General features: G+C 37.3%; 2 protein-coding genes across 11 annotated transcripts in view; one reads left to right on the top strand and one right to left on the bottom strand.

Annotated features, from left to right (window-relative positions):
* LOC149747767 (uncharacterized) overlaps nucleotides 1-21,433 on the top strand; it is a 135,708-nt gene that overhangs the window by 25,785 nt on the left and 88,490 nt on the right. The window lies entirely within an intron of this gene.
* Nucleotides 1-21,433, bottom strand: part of EML4 (EMAP like 4) — a 155,182-nt gene that overhangs the window by 9,392 nt on the left and 124,357 nt on the right. For all 10 annotated transcript variants that reach the window (XM_089923231.1, XM_089923233.1, XM_089923226.1 and 7 more), the window contains 6 exons: nucleotides 19,593-19,744; nucleotides 18,376-18,501; nucleotides 18,159-18,290; nucleotides 17,363-17,430; nucleotides 5,919-6,007; nucleotides 4,423-4,520 (listed from right to left, as the gene is read on the bottom strand). In XM_089923231.1, the coding sequence (XP_089779357.1) occupies nucleotides 4,423-4,520; nucleotides 5,919-6,007; nucleotides 17,363-17,430; nucleotides 18,159-18,290; nucleotides 18,376-18,501; nucleotides 19,593-19,744 (665 nt within the window). The remainder of the gene's footprint in view (nucleotides 1-4,422; nucleotides 4,521-5,918; nucleotides 6,008-17,362; nucleotides 17,431-18,158; nucleotides 18,291-18,375; nucleotides 18,502-19,592; nucleotides 19,745-21,433) is intronic.

Raw genomic sequence — 21,433 nt, forward strand, 5'->3', positions numbered from 1 at the left:
CCCAACTCTCAGGCCACACAAGGCACATACAAGACTTAGGGGAAAACACCCTCAAACGTCACCCCACAGGCACAGACACAGTTGGGAGCAAAAAGTACACCTCGCTGAACAGAAACAGAGTACTCTTAAGCTGATACTTTCATCACTGCCTTTAAGCAGCTGAATGGTGTAACCACAGTAACAATCACAAGTGATGGTGCCTAAGAATAACTCTGGAAAAATAAGAAATATCTCAGCTGAATCTTCGTTAATCACATGGAAGGTTGTCATCTGCATCAGTGGTTTGCAACCGTGGCTGTATATTAATATTACCTGAGGAGTTTTCAAACAAGTACCGGAAGCCTTGAGTTAGGGCACTAACTTTTTTCCTAAGTAGGTATCCAGGTGTCCCCTCACCCTCTAGGGCAGTGACATCCAATGGACCTTTCTGCAGTGATGAAACTGTGTACCTGCACAGTCCAATGCAGAAGTAACTAGCCACCTGTGGCTTCTGAGTACTCAAAATGTGGCCAGTGCTCCCAGGAAACTGAATTGTATTTAATTTCGTAAACAAAGTTGTGGTTAGTAGCTGTGATGCTGGACAATGCAGGCTGAGAAGAGTCCACTGTCTCTCTACTGATTTGAAATACCTAAATTTCCATATAAACAGAGATTTGTTTTTGGACTCTCTTTTCTGTTCCATTAGTCTATCTGCCTATTCCCAGCCAACTGTGATAGTTTCGTGGTATGAGGAAAATTTCAGATGAACTTTAGAACCATTTTATCAAGCTCATAAATATTGTGCATCAAATTTAGAGAATAGTTTGTAGAGAACAGACATGTTTATGAAGTCTTTTCTTCTAGAAATATGTTGTGTCTATTTTTTCATTTCTTAGTTTGTGTTTCAGCCATGTTTCACATAGCTTCCTGTGCTTTTCTTGCTAGGTCTATTCTCAAAGCATCTACAGTTTTTGTTACTACTGCAATTAGGATTTTTTTCCCATCACATTTTTGACGTGCTTTGCTGGTGTGAGAGAAAGCTGACCTTTAGAGTGCAGACTGTAGAGTGTAGCCTATCCAATCCAATCTTTAGACTGTAGATTTGTAGAGCATAGTTTATCCATTCCACATTCTCTTAAGTGCCCAGCTAAAACACTGTTATTTCCTAATCTCTTTTGCAGCTATGGGTGGCAGAAGTCACTGAGTGGGGCTTCCAGGAAAACTTTAAAAATCGACTTAGGAGGAAGAGTGTCTTTCTCCCCCTTGCTCTGTCCCCCTAGAACTAGGACGGGATGACTGGAATTCCAGCAGCACCTTATTGAGGATGATGGAGTAGAAAGAAAGAAGGACCCTGAGTCCCTGATGACTTCTTTTAAATGGGAACACGTCCCTCATTTGTTGAAGCCACCAAGTATTGCAATATAATTCCTAACTGTCATGGTAATATTGAAATACGTACTGCATTAGTTTTATGGGTAATTTTCTTGGAGATTTCTAGGTAGACAGTTTTAAAAGTCTTTTACTCTTCTCTTTCTTATATATATTTTCATTCACCAAAATCCTGACCAAAAAACACTTATTTTACCAGCACTTCTTGCCTATTCTAACAGACTCTGTAATGCTTTTTTAGTATATCACTACAACTTCATTACACTCCATCTCCTGGGCTAAGATCTTTGAGTAGCAGTGTTAAAGGTATACAGGAACTGGAGTCAAACACAGAGCTATTATGTTGGCACTCAGGGACAGTTTCAACTGCTTGGTTACGATTTATTAGAGGGACACTTCCTAAAGTTCTAAGCCCAGTATGTTTCTGAAGCTATAGGGTCACTTAAATGTTAACTAGTAACAGGAAATATTGGAAACAAAAGAGAAAACAGCATTTGTATTTGGAACTCTGAGAGTAGGTCTAGTTGCCACATTTTAATCTTTACAACAATCCTATGAAAGTAGGAACTATTATAATCTCCAGTTTTAAGATAATAAAATTAAGACTCAGAGAAGTTAACTTGCCTAAAGTTGCAAACTAGTAAGCAGCAGAGCCAGCATTAACCCAGTTTTTTCTGTCCTATATCATAGCAGACAACAGATAAAAGGAGTTAACATGAGACTATAAGACCAGCTGGTGGAAGCAGACAGCAAGAAGTGAGAGCTGGAAGCAAAGCACAGGACAGAAGATAATTAGAAAAGCAGAGTGGCTGAGCCTTTCATTATAGCCTCAAAGAGTACTATAAGCTTTAACAGTTCCTGAAGATATTTCAAAATAATACTTCATATGCTCTAAAGATAAAAGCTGCCTAAGTGGAGAGGGCAAAGTGTCACGCCACTGATAAACTTGGCAGCTCTCAACACCTCCAAGGTCGTCGCATTATCCAGCGTCCAAGGCTGCCCCTCCCTTTCTGCATCAGCTGCTGTACTCGGAAAGCACAGTACACTGACCTACACACTGAAAGCTCTGGGGCCTTTTTGTACCTCGGGAAGTCTGCTCTACTAAGAGTGAGGAGAACAGGGTTCAGGCCCCAGACCTGCCACTATGTCAAGATGCGACCAAGGACAAGCCATTTATCTTCTCCGAAACTCAGTTTCTTCATCCATAAAATGAGATCTAAGTTAAGTGCTACAGTGCGACCTGTAAAATTTTATGATCCCACAAGATTAAATTATATTTGATAATACTCTGTTTATTAAGACACGGACTTTTTTAAAAGGTTGGGGTAAAAAATAATTAAGAAAAATTTGGTGCCTGGTAGGGTAAACTTAAGTAATCTGAAAATTCCTTTCAGTGGAATATTTCATTTGATCATGCTGTACAATGAGGCACTATTATACTACTATTCCCAAGTATTAAGATAATAAATCGATTAAAAGATGTATTTAAATAAATTAATGGATATTGATTCATAATTTTTGTCAAAGTAAATGAAAATATTTTGGATAAATTATAAAACTATAAAGTTGCTTGTAGATCAGTTTATACGCTGGTTTTAGCACATGGTACAAAATACGCCCCATCCCCCCCAAAAAAAGCAAAAAGCAAATAAACAAAAAAAAAAGCAGTAAGTCTCTTCTCTGAATAGAAAATGGCCTGGGTTTTACTTATGTATATACTTTTAAAAATTCATTCTTTTATTCATTCCCCTAAAACTCTTTTGTGATAAAGACTGTTAAAGGGGGATTTCCCTGGTGGTCCAGTGGTTAAGAATCCATCTTCCAATGCAGGGGATGCTGGTTCAATCCCTGGTAGGGGAACTAAGATCTCACATGCTGCGGGGCAACTAAGCCCATGTGCCACAACTACAGAGCCCATGTGCCGTAACTACAGAGCCCACGTGCCACAACTAGAGAGAAGCCCGCGCACCACAACTAGAGAGAAGCCCACGCACTGCAACCAAGACCCGATGCAGCCATAAAAAATAAAATAAATATTAAAAAAAAAAGACTGTTAAAGGATCTGTGCCACTAATTCATCAAGTAATTTGCTAATCCTAAATTGACTGGTAACATAGATACCAACTACCTCATTTTCTATAAATTCATAGTTAACAAATACTGAGTACTTTTTATTTGCCAAGCACTATTGTAAGTATTTTATATGCCTTAACTTGTTTTAATCCAGTGAAGTAGAAAGTACTACTATCTTCACTTTACAGATGAGAAGACTGAAGTAGAAGGTTTAAATAACTTGCCCAAGGTCACATTTGTGGGTGGTGAAACAAGAGTTAAAATCCAGGTAGTCTGATCCCAAGTTCATGCCCTTAGCCACTATGCTATACTTCCTGCCTCTCTCATCCCGTTCTCAGCTTGAATGCGTACTTTTTGAGGACCATGAGCAAATCTTATGCATATCCCCAGGGCCTAGAACATTCCCCTAGTTAGCAGACTGCCAGCCATAAGCTAAGTACTATGTCTAGAATTGAATCTAATCTTCATCTTAAAATGATAAACTAATCAATCAGAAATGCAGTAAATTAAAGGAAATATGCTTCTATTAATTCTCTTAATACAGACAAACCTCCATATAAATTATGTTTAGTGCTAGAGAGGTCACCTAGGAAATTGCAGAGTGTCAAGGATGGGCAGGATCATGGGACATTAAGATTAAAATGTTAGAGATACCCTTCCATTTCTGACTCACTCCATTTTAAAAAAGCATTATTTTCTAAGGATTTCCTAAGAAAATAGCTTTGATTTAAGAAACTGCATTAAAACTAGTAGTCAGAGAGAGAGAGAGAGGTAACAATATTAAACTCTCATCAAAGGAGAAACCTTTCTAGAGCATACAGGGAACTGCAAGATTCTACTGTCAGGTAATTTCAGTTTCAAAGATAGAGATTAAATTTTAAATCTGCCAAGTTTAAAGGTGATACATCAATGTAAACATTTAACTCTCTTTTTACAGAAATAAAATTTTCCAACAATTTTATAGACTGATTCACTACTTACAGTGCACTTTCCATGTCTGCTATACTTTCTTCCATTTTCTGAGACTACATAGAGGTAAATAAAGTTGTCATGAGATCCCACAGCCAGGAAGGTGCCATCTGGAATGAAACAGGAAAAAATGTTGAATATAGAAATACACTGATAGGTTTATTTACTGTCACTTTACTGGACCTACACCAAATGATATTTTACAAATGTTGTTAAATCTCATCAACTTGACTATTCTTTGGTGTTTAATGAATGACTCCTTCCATCACTAAACATACTTGAAAACCAAATGGTCATCTGGTTGAGTACACAATCCCTTCTTGGAAATGCTCACAGGCCTTGGACTCTTCCCTTAGTCTCATCTCCTTCTAGTTAGCGACAGACTGGCCCCAGGGAGGTTAACCTACTTTTATGGGTCTAAGTATACAGTATTCATATGGCAAGCTGAGTGTACAATTGCTCATTTCAGCTGAGGACATGTGATCTCTCCAACCACAGGGTCCATTCTCTTGGGAAAGGACCATATTCTCTCACAAAGGACCACTGTACTCACCACGTAACAGATGGTCAATAAAGTCCATTTGATCTTTGGGTTTTAAATGCTACATCTGCAGTAGTTATTTGCTATTACAGCATTGAAAAAAGCCAAACCAAGACAGAAAACCTTTTCTGCTTCAAGACAACTCTTGCCAAGCTTAGAGCTTGAAGCAAATACTTTTCCTTCCTTGTTCAACACAGAGAATAGCATTCTGAGCTTCCTCTGAAATGACTCAGAAGAAATCAAAAAGATCATTTGGACTCCACTCTGACCCAACAACTACTGGAATATATTTTTGAATATAAGAAAATGTCACTCGAACTAACTCCAGGGAAGAATTATGTGGATCAAAACCGTATTAATAGCGGGAAAAATGAACCGACTATCATGGAAACTTAATTAACATTTTGAATAAAGTATGAAAAGAAGTATTCAAAGTAGCTAAACGAATTGATCAAATTCATGAGTTGCTGAGTATTTTATCTAATTAACAGACCAATCATTACTATGTAACCAGTAAAAATCAAACTAGATTTTAAAGAACTTGAAGGGCCTATAAAATTTGTATATTTTGAATATTACTATAATTTATTTTCTATTATCTTATATACAAAGAAAAGGTTGCTAAATAGATTAACATTCAGCCTAATACAGTACTATTCAAAATTCTAAGTATTTGTAGTTCCAAAAAAATGGGATTTGATTGCACTGTATTCTGTTTTCAATTGCAAATGCAGTTGTAACAGTTTGTTCTAAATTTATGTTTGCTTGATGATTTAGAATGTTGTTTAACTTTAGCAGATCTTTTGCAGTTTCCTGCAGCAGAATTTAATCTAATGTTGGGGGAAACATATTCAATACTTAACAACTCTAGAGAGTAGAGAAAAAAGTAGTCAGCTTTACTGGAAGTGAAAATATGCAATTACAGAGAAATGCTGTAAATGCCAGGAGTGGGAGTAAATCTGCCTACCTAATGAGTAGCGCATCACAGAGAGCTGTTCATTCCCGTCTGTGTGGATAGAAACTAGATCTCTGGTTTCTGCATCCAGAACAAACCACCTGTTAAGAAGTAAAAAATCAAAATTTTTCTCAGATATTAGCATTTATAGAAAAAAAAAAAAAGGTTGCTGACTTTTTCTTCCTTTTAAAAAAGAAATTCTAATAATGCCCTTAAGCTGGACATGTTTCCCTTTTCTAACGAAGGATGAGTGCAAAATGTTGCGAGATACAATATAAATATACTTATATGGGCCTAGGCATGTTCTCATTCCTATTTAGGTATTCACTGAATGCCAATGGTGTCTCTTTGCGAGGCACTGTCCAAATAGAAAATGACAGGATTATCAGTGTCCTTGAAGATTACACTAGAGCCAGGAAAAAGGAAATGAGCCAATTAAAACAACGATTAAGCGCCAATCTCACCGATGGTGACTACATATAGCAGAAGAACTCACAGAAGGGAAATGAATAGCAGACAGAGAAAAACCTTCGGGGAGGATGTAGAATATGAGTTGAGCTGAATGTTGAGGAAAAGAAGTAGAGGCAGTTGAGGCAGAAGGAGTGACAGCTGCACTGCCATGGAGGTGGGAAGGAGCATGGACAGTATGATGGTGGGAGGGAAAGGCAGAGGACCATTCATTTGGTGAGAGTTCAAAGGGACCAGCAGGGGGCACTCCTCCTCTCCAGTACCCCCTGCACATGCAAGCTCTAAGTTCTTCGAAAAACATGTCTTCATTCACATTTACAGGAAAAGTCAAAATGTAAAAAGCCTCTGGACAGGTAAAACAATGACTTAAATCCAACTACAGAATAAGTGACTCTTATCAGACCCTGTTCTAAGAGCACCTGAAGGAAGAGATGGTACTTCAGAAGAGCATGGTGAGATACTGGGTACAAAGCAAAGACTGGGAATTAAGGAAGGACAACTAAAGGATAGATAAGGGAGAGGAGGGCAGGTTATGGACAGCACACGCAGTTAGTTGGAGGAGTTTGGAGGTGAGCACTGCCTGGCTCAGAGCAGGCACTAAAATAAATATTTATAGAATGTACAAATGAACAAATAGAAGATAAGTCTCGAACCTGACAAATGCAAAGGTTTAGCAAGAATTACGTGGCAGCAGTGCAGTGTGTAGGAAGAAGTGGTTGGGGTGGCAACAGTGGAACAGGAGCAGAAAAATAAAATCACTGTCTTAATCTCATGGAACTGGATGGGACAAAAGAGCAGCAAGTTTTGTTTCTAATTATTCAGATGGGAAAAATTCCACCACTAAAATTCAGTAACAGCAATCATAACGACAGTTCCTTTTAATTTTGAAGCATTATAAATAATATCTGGAGAGAGACCACTATGCCTTTAGATAAAATGAAGTATTAGGGCTTCCATGGTGGCGCAGTGGTTAAGAATTCACCTGCCAATGCAGGGGACACGGGTTCGAGCCCTGGTCCGGGAAGATCCCACATGCCGCGAAGCAACTAAGTCCACGAGCCACAACTACTGGCCCACGCGATACAACTACTGGAGCCTGTGCACCTAGAGCCCGTGCTCCGCAACAAGAAAAGCCACCGCAATGAGAAGCCTGCGCACCGCAATGCAGAGTAGCCCCCGCTCGCCGCAACGAAGACCCAACACAGCCAAAATTAAATAAATAAATAAATAAAAGAGAAATTTTAGGAGATAGTAAAGGGCTTAAAAGAATTTTAAAAAAAGAGAATAGTGATGTTGCTTAACATGCCTTCGTATATTCAAGGTAGAAGATAAAAAACTAAAGGATCCTGACTCTTTACCTATCACTGAAATCCCTTTCTAATTAAACATGTTCATGAATGAATTAGTAATTTGTGAGTTATGGGTTGAAACTTCTACGTAGCTAACCTAACTCATAAATTCTGTCTTCTACTCGGGTAAGAGAAATAGCTTCTATCTGTGAATACCTGAGTTTATTAAAAGCCAATTAGCAGGAAACTGGCACTTTGAAGCCCTGCCCTGAATGTTTGATCATTTCCACTTCAAAAGGTGCATAAAGAACATATCTTATTGCAACTGGACAGCATCCACAGATTATAGGTTTCTTCTGAGAATGTAATTCATTAATCAATTTTTATGGCTGCCACCATGGAACTCCTAGAGCCAAGAAATGCCAAAGCTGATGCCAAGTGAACCACCTTTTCAGAGTAAGGGAACAAAATATTCCAACTTGGACTGAACAGACATACCTAAAGAACAATGAGACACAGCACCGCTCTGCAGGTATGAGGTTTCAAGTTTTTAATGAGTTTATAGAAACTTTACTGTACTTTCTTACGCATTTAAAATCACCAATTTTTATTTTGGAGAAGCCTCAACTGATACTGTCTATTTCCAGTTCAGTTTAGTCTTCCTATGGAAACTGCAAACAATTTTATCTCTTTGAAAACTCCCTTTAAAAGTAATAAAAAAAGGAATTCCCTGGAGGTCCAGTGGTTAGGACTCTGTGCTTCCACTGCAGGGGGCACGGGTTCAATCCCTGGTTGGGGAACTAAGATCCTGCACACCGCACAGTCAGCCAAAAAAACAAAAAAAGTAATGAAAAAACCCAGAATGTCTGTTGGTATAATATGTAGAAACCTAAAACTCTGAGTCATTTACTGGTTAGAGATGGCAGCTCTCAAAAAAGAAAAAAAAAAAACCACCAACAAAACCCTACCTACTTTTTCTATTTCTTTAATTACATATCAGAGATTAATTCTTCCACTTTTGGCAAGTAATTTTTAGTAATAATAACTTTGCTGTTAAAAGTATACAACTTCCATATGGATCCCCAGCAATAATTTTAAAGCTCCCACCCTTTTCACTGCATGAATTACGTTCTACCTTCAGAAAAGACTTTCTGGCTCAGGACCTCTATCCTTAACAGAAGTATGGAGAGGATTACAAATCCTTTAGCAAAGGGAATTTTCTAGAAATAAATATTAAGTTTTCACTGTGCTCAACTGCATTCTCATTCTAGTCTAGATTAGACACATTGAAACCAAGCTTCTGCTTTAAGGTAATTTGCAATCATTACAGGGCTCTATAGGGCCTAAAGGACTTAAAGAATCCTTCTAAATGTCATTGCTCAGCATCAGAGATGGGAAATCTTTGGCCATATATTTAAACTAATCTGACTTGTGAGTCAAGTACCCACACACAGTACCACCATTAACTAGATGACTTTTTAAAAAAGACACTTACTGATTTCTTTAGTGGCAAAAAGAGAATCATAAGATTTCAGAGCTGGAAAGTATCATACTTTACAGTCCCTAAATGAATATATATGTGTTCATGAGTTAAAAAATATTCATCATAATATAAAGTATATCCTCTGGGTGGCAGGTTTATAACTTTTTCCCAACTGCTTTTATGAAGCTTCTCCTTATAAGAATAGGAATGTGGCTTTTATAATCGGAAAAACATAAAGTCAAAATCAGGGGAAAGAAAAGCCCAATTCAACGCTCTTATTTTACAAATAAGAACACTGAAATCCCATGATGTCAAAACGCTTGGCCAGTCATCAACCAACTAGTTAGTGGCAGAGCCAGGATAGAGCTTCTAGCCCTTGGGCTTTTCACTACATCACACCAGGGAAGGGTGTGATCCCATGGAAAGTGCTCTCTCTGCCTGAGCTACACTAACATTCAGGATCTAGAGAAGAGAGAAGTCAGCAAAGGAGGCAGAATTGGCGTTTATAACCCAACCGGGGAGACGGAGTGAGTTCATAAAGTGGTAAATAGTTTAAAGTAAAATGAATGACAGAAGTTAAGGATTATGAGGTTTCAGAGCAGGGAGCAATCACTGAGGATGCGGGTGGTCTTGGATTTCATCACATCACATGTGGCAAGGAGAGGTGGGATATAAACAGGTGGAGAGGGATAGGTAAGAAACTACAAAAAGGGCTGAGGTGTATCTGAAGGACAACGACTTAACCATTCTCGCTGGAATGGTGAGGGGAAAGATTTTTAATGGGCTTTAAGGGCCAGGCTAAACAAGTTTGGATTCCACTGTTTAGCAATCAAGAGGCCTTTAGGAATGTTCTAGTCCAGTTAGCTCATAGTTTCTTGTGTTTGCTCAATCCATTCCTCCTGCTTGATATAAGCTCCTAACTCTTCACTGCCTCTTCAAAATCTCAGAACTCCGTCAAGGCAGGACCAATTCCACCTCCTCTGTGAAGTGTTCTCTGACCACTCAGGCTCACAGTAATTTCTCTGTTGATCTTCAAGCATTACTGCCTGTTTATGCAAGTAATACTTATGCAAGTAAACTACTGACATGACATGCTCTATATCTTTTTATGTAGTATCTAATTAGGTTATAAGCTACTTGGGGTAGGGACCATGTCTTATATAATATTTCTTTGTGCCACTCACTGCATCTAGTGCTTTACAACCTGTAGGAGCACAGAGTGACTCCGAACTGGAATTATAACAAGGCAGAACTCAGGGAGATTCATGCTGATAGAGTTCAAAGACACTGTACACCCTGGGAAATGAGCTCAGGAGTACCGATGGGCCAAGTTCAGCAACGTCAAATTACAGAGGGAAACAAGCTATTCTTTTCTAATTAGAAGTTTTCTCTTTTAATTTTGTCTAAGAATAAAGTCTCAGCTAGTGCTAATGTCTTTAACATCTCCCTTTTGAGCTAAAGGAGCATTTCTTACACTCAGAACCTTTCTAGTCAACAGTAGAATTTGGTAACAGTACTTCAGCTACATTGCTGGTTTGCCAAGGTTACAGTCATCATCAAAACTAACCTTTAAAAATTGTATAAAAAATTCAAAAAAAATGATGAGCAGAGCTGGATCACTTACGTCTCTCCAGGTCTAACGTTCTGTAATTCCACATCGAAAACTAAATCTAATTTTTTACCTTTCTGCTCACCCAGGTGCATTTTCCCAGCGTGCTCTTCCTTGTTAAAGCTGTCACTATAGATCAGAAACTTTGGGGTCTCTTTTGAAGTCACCTCTCTCAGTCTGCCCTCTCCCCTTTCCATTCCAATATGGTTATATATAGTATGTTTTATATACTGACTCAAGTCCACGGATTTCTTTCTTTGAAACAATTTGAACTTTAATCTTTGCTTTTTATTCTCCCTACCATCATTTCAAGTCTATTGATTTCCCTAACTCTGGGTGTCTCACCTCCATTTACCAGCCTATAAAATGACTATGGCAAAAACTCCTTTCTTAAATAGTGTATGGTGGTTTAGACATAGAAATGGGTCCAACCAGGTAAAGAGTAAAGTTCTGTGCAAACTGCTTGGGGAATTTTGTCTGAGCTGACACCTGACATCCTGATGGGATGGCAAATATATTTGTGGTTTCTCTAAGGCCTGCAAGTGGTATAAAGATTAAAGTGCGTTTTGAGAAACTAGTTTCAAAAAAAAGGAAGGGAGGGACTTCCCTAGTGGCGCAGTGGTTGAGAATCTGCCTGCCAATGCAGGGGACACGGGTTCGATCCCTGGTCCGGGAAGATCCCACATGCCAGGGGGCGACTAAGCCCGTGCGCCACAACTACTGAGTCTGTGCTCTAGAGCCCGCATGCCACAGCTACTGAAGGCCATGCTCCACAATAAGAGAAGCCAAAGCAATGAGAAGCCCGCGCACCGCAACAAAGAGTAGCCCCTGCTCGCTGCAACTAGAGAAAGCCCATGTGCAGCAACAAAGACCCAATGCAGCCAAAAAATTAATTAATTAATTAATTAAAAAAATATATAAACATTTATTAAAAAAAGGAAGGGAAAGGATGATTAATTGGGGTCTTGGAAAAATCAAGAAGAACGTATTTTACCAATAATTCAGAGATTATAAACTTTCAAATTCATAACGGTTCAGGTTCACATGTATTGTGAGCTTCATGAAGAACTTTAAATTCCATCAAGAAACACTAATTTAAAAAAATGGGAGAATGTTATATTTGAAAATGTGTGGTATGCCTAAGTGCAATTTATTAATTAAATGGCTTATATAGTCAGTGGTTCAACAAATCTAAAATTTCGATAACTAATGATTAACAATTACCAGTATATACTAATTTTTATACATTTGTATGCTTTAAGGCTTCATTTCGGTTTAGGAGATATCAGGTCTTATTTAAAGCCTTATTGAAGTGCCAGTATTACCCTGGCAAAACCAAACACATCACAAGAAAACTACAGACCAACGTAACTCAAAAATATAGATGAAAAAAATCTTCAACAAAATACTAACACACTGAATCCAGAAATATATAAAAAGAATTCTATGCCATGACCAGGTCGGATTTATGTCTGGAACACAAGGTTGATTAGACATTTGAAAATCAATTAATGTAATACTCCATATTAATAAACGACAAAAACCATGTTATTTCAATAGACTGGAAAAGGCAGCTGAAAAACCCAACACTCTTTCATGATTAAAAATTCTCAACAACAGAAAGAAAATTCGTCAATAGGATAAAGGGCATCTATGAAAAACCCACAACTAACATTATACTTAATGGTGAAAGGCTGAATGCTTTCCCTCTAAAATAGAGAACAAGATCAGGATGACCACTCTTGCCATTTCTATTCAATACTATACTGGAGGTTCTAGTCAGGACAATTAGGCAAGAAAAAGAAAAAACAATTCAGACTGGAAAGGAAGAAAACTATATTTGCAGATTACATGATCTTGTATGCAGAAAATCCTGAGGAATCCACTAAAAAAACACTATTACTAAGAAAATAGGTCAGCAAAGGTGCAAGATAAAAGATCAATATATAAAAGGTAGTTGTATCTACATGTACCAGCAATGAATATTCTGAAAATGAAAATGCAATTTCATTTAAAATGGCACCAAAAAAATGAAATACTTAGGTGTAATTTAACAAATGTGCAAATTTGTACCCTAAAAACATCTTTGAAAAAAACTGGAGACCTAAATAAATGTAAAACATCTCCTGTTCATAAATTGGAAGGCTTATTAAACTGTTAAAATAGTGACATTCCCAAATTGATCTATAAAGAGAAAAAACAATCCTTATCAAAATGCCAGCTGGCTTCGTTGTAGAAATTGACACGTTGATCTTAAAATTCATGTAGAATTCAAGGGATCCTGAATAGCTAAAACTGCTTTGAAAAAGAACAAAGTTGGAGGACTCACATTTCCCGATTTCAAAACGTACTGCAAGGCTGTAATAATCAAGACTGTGGTAATGGCATAGGATGGACAGAGAGATCAATGGAATATAACTGAGAGTCCAGATAGAAACCTATATGTTTATGGTCAGTTGATTTTTGACAAGGGTGTCAATATGATTCAGTGCAGAAAGAAAAGTCTTTTCAACAAATAGTGTTGTAATAACTGGATATCCACGTGCAAAAGAATGACGCTGGATATCTATACAAAGATTAGCTCACATCATATACAAAGATGAACTCAAAATGAATCACAGACTTAAAGGTAAGAGCTAAAACTATAAAATTCTTAGAAAAAACCATAGGAATAAATCCTGAAGACCAAAAGACAGAGGAAGAATAGATAAATGGGAGTATATTTTTATATAGTAAATTTATATAATTTTTATTTAAAACTTCAGTGCAACAAACGTTACCATCAAGAAAGTGAAAAGACAACCCTTGGAATGAAAGAAAATATTTGCAAATCATGTTACCTGATGAGGTACTGTATCCAGAATATATAAAGAGCTCTTACAACTCAACAATAAAAAGACAAATCAATTCAAACATGAGCACAGGATATGAATAGACATTTCTCTAAAGAGGCTACACAAGTGGCCAATAAACACATAAAAAAGATACTCAACAGCATTAGCCATCAGAGAAATGCAAATCAAAACCACAATGAAAAAGTGCTTCACAGCCACTAGGATGGCTATAATCAAAACACAGGCAATAACAAGGGTTGGCAACGATGTGGAGAAATTGGAACCCTCATACTTTACTGGTAGAATTGTAAAATGGTGTAGCTGTTGTGGAAAACAATTTGGAAGCTCCTCAAAATGTTAAACATAGTTAACTCTACTCCTTGGTATATACCCAAGAGAACTGAAGACATATGTCCATACAAAAACTTATGTATGACTATAACTCAAGTGGTTATTTGAGGTATATCCACACAATGGAATATTTGGTGACAAAGGGAATGAAATGCTGACACATGCTATACAACATGGATGAACCTTCAAAACATTAGGTTAAGTGAAAGAAACTAGTCACAAATGACCACATATTATGTAATTCTATTTATATGAAAGGTCCAGAATAGGCAAACCTATAGAAACAGAAAGTATATGAGTTACTCAGGGCTGGAAGTGGGTGGGAGCAATGAGGAGTGACTGCTAACGGGTACAGGAATTCTTTTTGGGTTAATGACAGTGTTCTGAAATTAGCTTGTGATGAAGGTTGCACAACTCTGTGAATGTCTTAAAAACTACTGAATTGTATACTGTAAATGGGTGAATTTTATGATATATGAATGATATCTCAATAAAGCTGTTAAAAAGACTCCTTACTATATGAGGATTAGCAATGTTAAGGAAGTACTATGTCCACTTAGGGCCATGCATTGAATTTTCTTCTCTTAGAAATATTAGTAACATATTCTTTTAAAATGATAATTTTTTTAAATCACTGTGATAATTTATTCATACTTGTGCTTACTTCTTTTTAATTCTTTTTTTAAAACTAATTTATTTATTCATTTATTTTTGGCTGCATTGGGTCTTTGTTGCTGCATGCGGGCTTTCTCTGTTGCAGTGAGCAGGGGCTACTCTTCGTTGCGGTGCGCAGGCTTCTTGTTGTGGTGGCTTCTCTTGTTGCGGAGCATGGGCTCTAGGCACATGGGCTTCAGTAGCTGTGGCACATGGGCTCAGCAGTTGTGGCTCGTGGGCTCTAGAGCACAGGCTCAGTAGTTGTGATGCATGGGCTTAGCTGCTCCGCAGCATGTGGGATTTTCTTGGACCAGGGCTCGAGCCCGTGTCCCCTGCATTGGCAGGCAGATTCTTAACCACTGTGCCACCAGGGAAGCCCTTACTTCTTGACTACAAGAAGTAGAAGATTTCTACACATGGACATGAAGACATCTTTAAACATTTTGCTAGTCAGCTTTTCTGGATCATGAACAATTTGGACATGTGTTGTATTAAACTAACAACAACAACAACAAAAATCCTTGCCCTAAGTGTGACTTTTTTTAGGCTTAGGGTCAGTGATAAAATCTGAATGGCTACACTGAGGAGTTTTCTGTTTTAGACAGTACAGCCACATATTCACAGATCCATGTAAAAAATAATAAAGGAGAAAGTTCTCTAAGAAACAACAGACTAACCAGATGTGAAACCAAAGACAGGAATTAAGTATAAAATGAACACTGATAACTACATCTCCCCTAGATTTTAAATAATCCCCAACTCCACACCAGAAAGGATTTTTTTCCACTTTTTATTTAGTTATATCACTTTCATTCATAAGGTGTTTTCTACTCACAACTCCAAGAGGAAACAACTGGCTTAGCTTTAGCTTAAGTCACTTAAATTAAGTGACTTTTCCTGTTAAGCTTGTTAATGATGACTTCACAGTAACACTAAATGTTAGAAAGTAATTTCAGTGCATTTAATCAGATCAGTTTTTTCCTTACAAATTGGGGCAAGCTGTATTTATGTGTATGTATATATTGTACATTCATCCAATGAAGTGGTGAGTCTTAATGATTCAAGTCCTTCTAGCCCTTACTACTCCACTTGGTGTTTAACTCCTTCTTATACACAGTAAATGCTTTTAAAATACTATGTCAGCCAGTGATTTAACCTTCAAAGATAAACTTTCCTTATAATATTTCTAAGTAATGCTACAAACACCATAAGCACATCTCAAAGAGTACTGGTGGAGTAGTGGAAAGAGACAAGCTTTGGAACTATATAGAACCTGAGTTAAATCCCAGCTCAATCACAAGTGATTGAGCCTCTATGGATCTTGGTTTCCTGTTTGTGCAAAGGAGATATTAATGAACATTTTGTTGCATTCTTGTGAAGACTTAAAGTACTATATGAAAAGAATTTAGTACAAGGGTAGCTCTTATTCTTACTACTTCATTGATTTTAGCATTTGTGATATTTGTTCAGCTGCCCCCAAAATAGATCTGACCTGCCATATGCCTGTTTAGTCCAAGTTTAAGTAATAATCTATTACTGACATGTATTTTGGGGAAATCTGAGATAGTAAAGCCATCTATATTTGCAAGTCATTGCCAATTACTCTCCCAAGCAGCCTAATTCTAAAATTCCACTATTTCAGAACCAGTCAAATAGCACCTCTAGTTACATGTCCACATTTCAAAGTTTATCTTTACCTTAAAGATCTATTTTTCCATGATTCTGAGCACTATATATGAGGAGGATTTTGAATATGTTTTGACTTTCTAGAGGTATTAATTTGTATCCAAGAGCCAAAGGGGAAAACTTGCTACAAAAAAACTTTACATTGTTAAATTTAGTTAGAATTAAATAAACTGGCTGATTTGAAATATTTGTTACATAAATAAAAATATTTATATAAGTGTGTTCACAATATTTTCACTTCATTAGAAATCAGCATTCCATATTTTCTATGGGTTTAACTTTTGAAAATTGACTTTATCTTTTTTCTCTGCCTCTTTAAAAAAGAAATTAAGTTATTTGTGATGAGGGCTACTTACCAGCAGAGGCAATTAAAAGGACTCAATTAAAAAATACAGATAATAAATATATATTACCTAATAACCTTGGAAAGGTACTATACAATGTCTGCAAAGAAAAGTAATTAATAACAATTTCAGGAAACATACCTTTATTTATCTACCTGTGTAGCATTTAAAAAAGAAAAAAGCTATAGCACAAACAAAAGCTCAACTGGGTTATTTCAGGTTCATTTTCCTTCCCTAAAAGATAACGAGAGAAATTTTCGATACCACAGAAAATTTCACAAAGGAGGTCAAGTCTGCTGAACTGTCACTTTCCTTAATGAAGACTATTCTGACCTCTCTATTTATCGTTTTGCAACTGCACCCCTTCCAGTTCCCTCTTCCTATGCTCAACCCTCCCCCACCATAGCTCTTCATTTGCTAACTTAATTAGTTATAATGCTTATTTTTCATTCTGCCTCCACCCCTGACACACACTAAAATGTGGGCTCCACAAAGGCAGGGATTTTTGCTTTGCACTCTGATGTAGCATGAACACCCACAATAGTGTCTAACAAATGGTAGGTGCTCAAATAATTACTGAATGATTAAATGAGTATACATAACAGAAAAGAACAAAAAGCATAAAATTGTGCCACTTAAAAGATTAATTTTCCAGATCAGATAGAGAACATTCCTGAATAATGGTTAAACATCCCACCACTTAGATTACTCAGCTCACATTTCCCTTAAAGACCCTACCTGCCTGAGTGCGTTCCTATGGCCACCACTGTGCCACTTGGATGAAAATCTGCACAGTGTCCTGGTTCCTAGAAGAGAGACAGACAACTGTTGGGGAGTACATGAGAAAGTCTCCCTAGATCTATGGGAATAGTGGCAAAACATATTTGAAAATAACTTGTTTCACATAAACATGGAATCTCAATCAACTTTACTGTAGCCAATGGTAATACCACATGGACTTAAGAGGAAAAAGGATTTCAGAGCAGGAAGGGGACATGCTGGCAGAGTGGTGAGGGGGAAGGACCACCAGCTTGTGGCTAGGCAGTGGAACAATGGTAAGGATAATAACAAACACTTGTACAGTTCTTTAGAGTCTGCAAAGAACGTGTATACACCTTTTAGGCTAGAAAAGGTGGATATCTGGGTAGGGTAGGGAGAAAACACAGTAAGAGACCAACTCAAAAAGAAGAGAGCAGAATCTGTTAGTGGGCAGTACTTACTGAACCCAACTGCACCACCACCAGAGACCCAAACATATCCATAACAATTAATACTCCATAAAGATGTGAAATATTTTTTATTTTTACTACTGAACCTGACAGAAAAACTGAGCTTCTGTCCTGCTAATTTGCTACTTTGGAGTGGGTTCATGTACTTTGTGACTAAACACTCTCCCTCCACCCCTTCCCCTTTACTGAACTATAGAAATACACTTGGTTTTAACCAATGCTGAGTCCTATTTGCTTTGCTGCTACCATCTGCCATTTTAGGGAGATTCTGTGGGGAGATTATAATCACATTCTGCTTTACTCACATCTACGAGCCTGGTCCATTCCAGCCTGTGTTCCACCGAGTTCCACATGCACACCTGTCTGTCCTGAGCACATGTCAAGAGCAAATCTTTGAAGGGATGTGTGGCAAGACCCCAAAGCTCATCAGTATGACCCTGAAAATGAAATACACCCATTGTTATAAGAAACAAAGGGTATCATCAAAAATACTCAGTTAATGGTTAAAATCATACAGCTTACCTGTACTTCTATTTGGAAGCCATCATTAAACGTTCCCCGTAAAATAAAGTTTCGTGATGTGCCTACCAAAAATTGATCTGCCTTTCCTTCTGCTACAGCTCTGATTGTTCCATACTGATCAGGAACCTAAAAAAAAATTTGTAAAGTCACCATACACATACTAACATGCATTAATTACCACCTGAAGACCGTAGTTATAGCTGTATGCAATTATGTGGTAATAAATGACAGAATTCCAAATTTGAAAGTAATAAGGTAATCTTATACTAATAAATTATTTGTTCAATTACATTTTATTACACAGAAGTTATAATGCATTAACAACATTCTTTGGTTCAATTTTAAATTCATATTTTTATATGATTTCAAGAGTTAAGGATTAGGAGTAGGGGATAAAGGAATAAGTTCTGATAGGCCACATGAAGACTGTGATCTGGTTTTGTTACTTACTGGTTATATTATTTTGGGTAAGTCATTTAGCCTGAGACAAATTTCTTTATCTATAATATGGGGATATATCTTCTTGGAAATGAAACCCAAGAGCAGTACTATCAGAATCTTCTTTTTTAGAGAAGATTTTGTCTACAAAGCATGTTATGAGTAGAAAAGACTGAGCATAAATTCAAAATTTAAGTCACCAACAAACAGAAGCAATATTAAACTGAGTGAATTGCCTTTGCTCTGGCAATCACTGACTAAAATACTATTCTTAACCCATTTCACTTCCTGAGATCTCAGTTCAGTTAACAAACTTTCACTGAGCACATAATACCTGTCAGGTTTTATGGATACACTTGGTTCATGCAATGAAGCAGACACATACGTAGATAAATAGCAATTATCATTAAGCCCATTGTTATTATTTTCAAGTTTTAAAATTAAGCTGGTCATTTTGTATACCTTGGAGTAGGATATAGTTTTCAATGAATGTCTGTTAAATTTTAAGTTTATATGGTTATATTTTTGGGTCACTAAAAATATAATCTCAGAAATAAATAAGCAAATTAATTATTCTGCTGATTTTTCTTATTCTTTCAAACTATTTTGTTTAGTGAATAGTCCTTTTTTTTTTTTTTTTTTTAATTTTGAGGGAATGAAATGACAAGAATGTGCACCAAATTTCCCAGAAAAGTGTAAGTTATCTCAATGTGGGACAAAAGACATAAGTTTAGAGGGCTTAATATTTAAAAATTTTTATGTTCCGTTTTCATCCTTACCTCTATTTCTCTTTCAGGATTCAGATCATGATCCCACAGAATTATTTTTCTGTCTTTCCCGCCTCCAGTTAATAACATACCATTTCTCATCTGACAAAGTGTGAACACACTGCCATCATGAGCTTTGATTTGTTTGCTGATCTGATAAACACCTAATATGATGAGGAGTAAAATAAGAACGTGAGTGATAACATTTTCTATCAGATTTTAGAGTCTTTTTTGAAGAAAACTTCAGCAGAACTGTAGAGTGATTGCTGAATGACTCAACAATCAAAAACCTATTTTCAGCAAGTCTTCTGCAAGGCAGGTAGTAAAGCTTTAATACAGTCTTTTGCATTTATGTCAATAATCAGTTACTCTGAAAATATTTCAAAATACATTCTTACAAAAAGGTAGACTAAAGCAGTGATAATTCCACAGACAACAGAGGGTATATTAACCTCAGAACTTTACTACCTTTTATAATCATCTTACATGGTAGTTAGGGTAGGTATTATTACTCTTCTGATTTTAGAACTAAGGACATAGGTATAGAATTGGCTTAGCCAATACCACACAGTTAGCTAGTGACAAAGCTGTGACTAGGACTCAAGTCTCTTTACTCAATGTTCTTTTACGTTTGCAAAAAAAGCCTTCATTTCCTCTCGAGGCAACAGTCATAATATTTAACATTTAACCACTGCTGAACTGGAGGACTTCTGCTCTGTCAGGGATAATAACCCCTTTTATTTGCTGAGATACTGGGGAAGGTATGGGGCAGAAGAGGCACTGGCAGCTTGCAGTAGTGGCTTTTGACCAACGAGAAAAGTATTTTAAAAACTGATCCAGTCACACCAATGTGATAGCTGAATGACAGCCCAGTTTTCTTGTATGCTCTCAGCACTTCACAAGTACCCAGGAAGGGACAAGGCAGGTACGAAAATATAATCAGAGCCTCTTTCTTAAAGGTGAACATAAGATTTCATGATGCCTTACTCAGAGAAACTCTTCATTCAGCTAGTGAAGCTGCTAGAGTAAGAGAAAAACTTTTTAGAAGATGAGAGCTTGCAGAATTAGTTACCAGGTTCAAAATGGCAAGGTAGAACCTGGTCTAAGTATGACCAAAGTCAGTTAATAAATACACCTTAGATCCCTTGGAAATGAAAAAAATTACAAGTTTAAAAATTGTTCAGTGGGGGCTTCCCCCCCCACTGAACAACGGGAGAGGCCACAACAGTGAGAGGCCCGTGTACCACAAAAAAAAAAAAAAAAAATTGTTCAGTGGGGGGCTTCCCCGGTGGCACAGTGGATAAGAATCTGCCTGCCAATGCAGGGGACAAAGGTTCGATCCCTGGCCCAGGAAGATCCCACATGACGCGGAGCAACTAAGCCCGTGTGCCACAACTACTGAGCCTGCGCACCTAGAGCCTGCGCTCTACAACAAGAGAAGCCACTGCAGTGAGAAGCCCGCTCATCGCAACGAACAGAAACCCCCACTCGCTGCAACTAGAGAAAGCCCGTGCACAGCAACGAAGACCCAACGCAGCCAAAAATAAATAAATAAATAAAAATTAATAATAATAATAAAAAAGTTCAGTGGGGAAATGGGTGAAGGTGGTTAAAGGTACAAATTTCCAGTTATAAGATAAATAAGTTTTGGGAATTTAATGCACAGCATGGTGACTATAGTTAACAATACTGTATTGTACATTTGAAAAACGTTGCTAAGGTAGTGCATCGTAAAAGTTCTCAGAACAAGAGAAAAATCTCTACTGTATGAGGTGATGGATGTTAACTAAACTTATTGTGGCAATCATTTTAAAATATATACATATATCGGGGACTTCCCTGGTGGCGCAGTG

The sequence above is a fragment of the Delphinapterus leucas genome, chromosome 13 (genome assembly GCF_059928025.1).
Source record: "Delphinapterus leucas isolate spDelLeu-1000000601 "Yukka" chromosome 13, BTC_Dleu_Yukka2, whole genome shotgun sequence".
Taxonomy (NCBI): domain Eukaryota; kingdom Metazoa; phylum Chordata; class Mammalia; order Artiodactyla; family Monodontidae; genus Delphinapterus; species Delphinapterus leucas.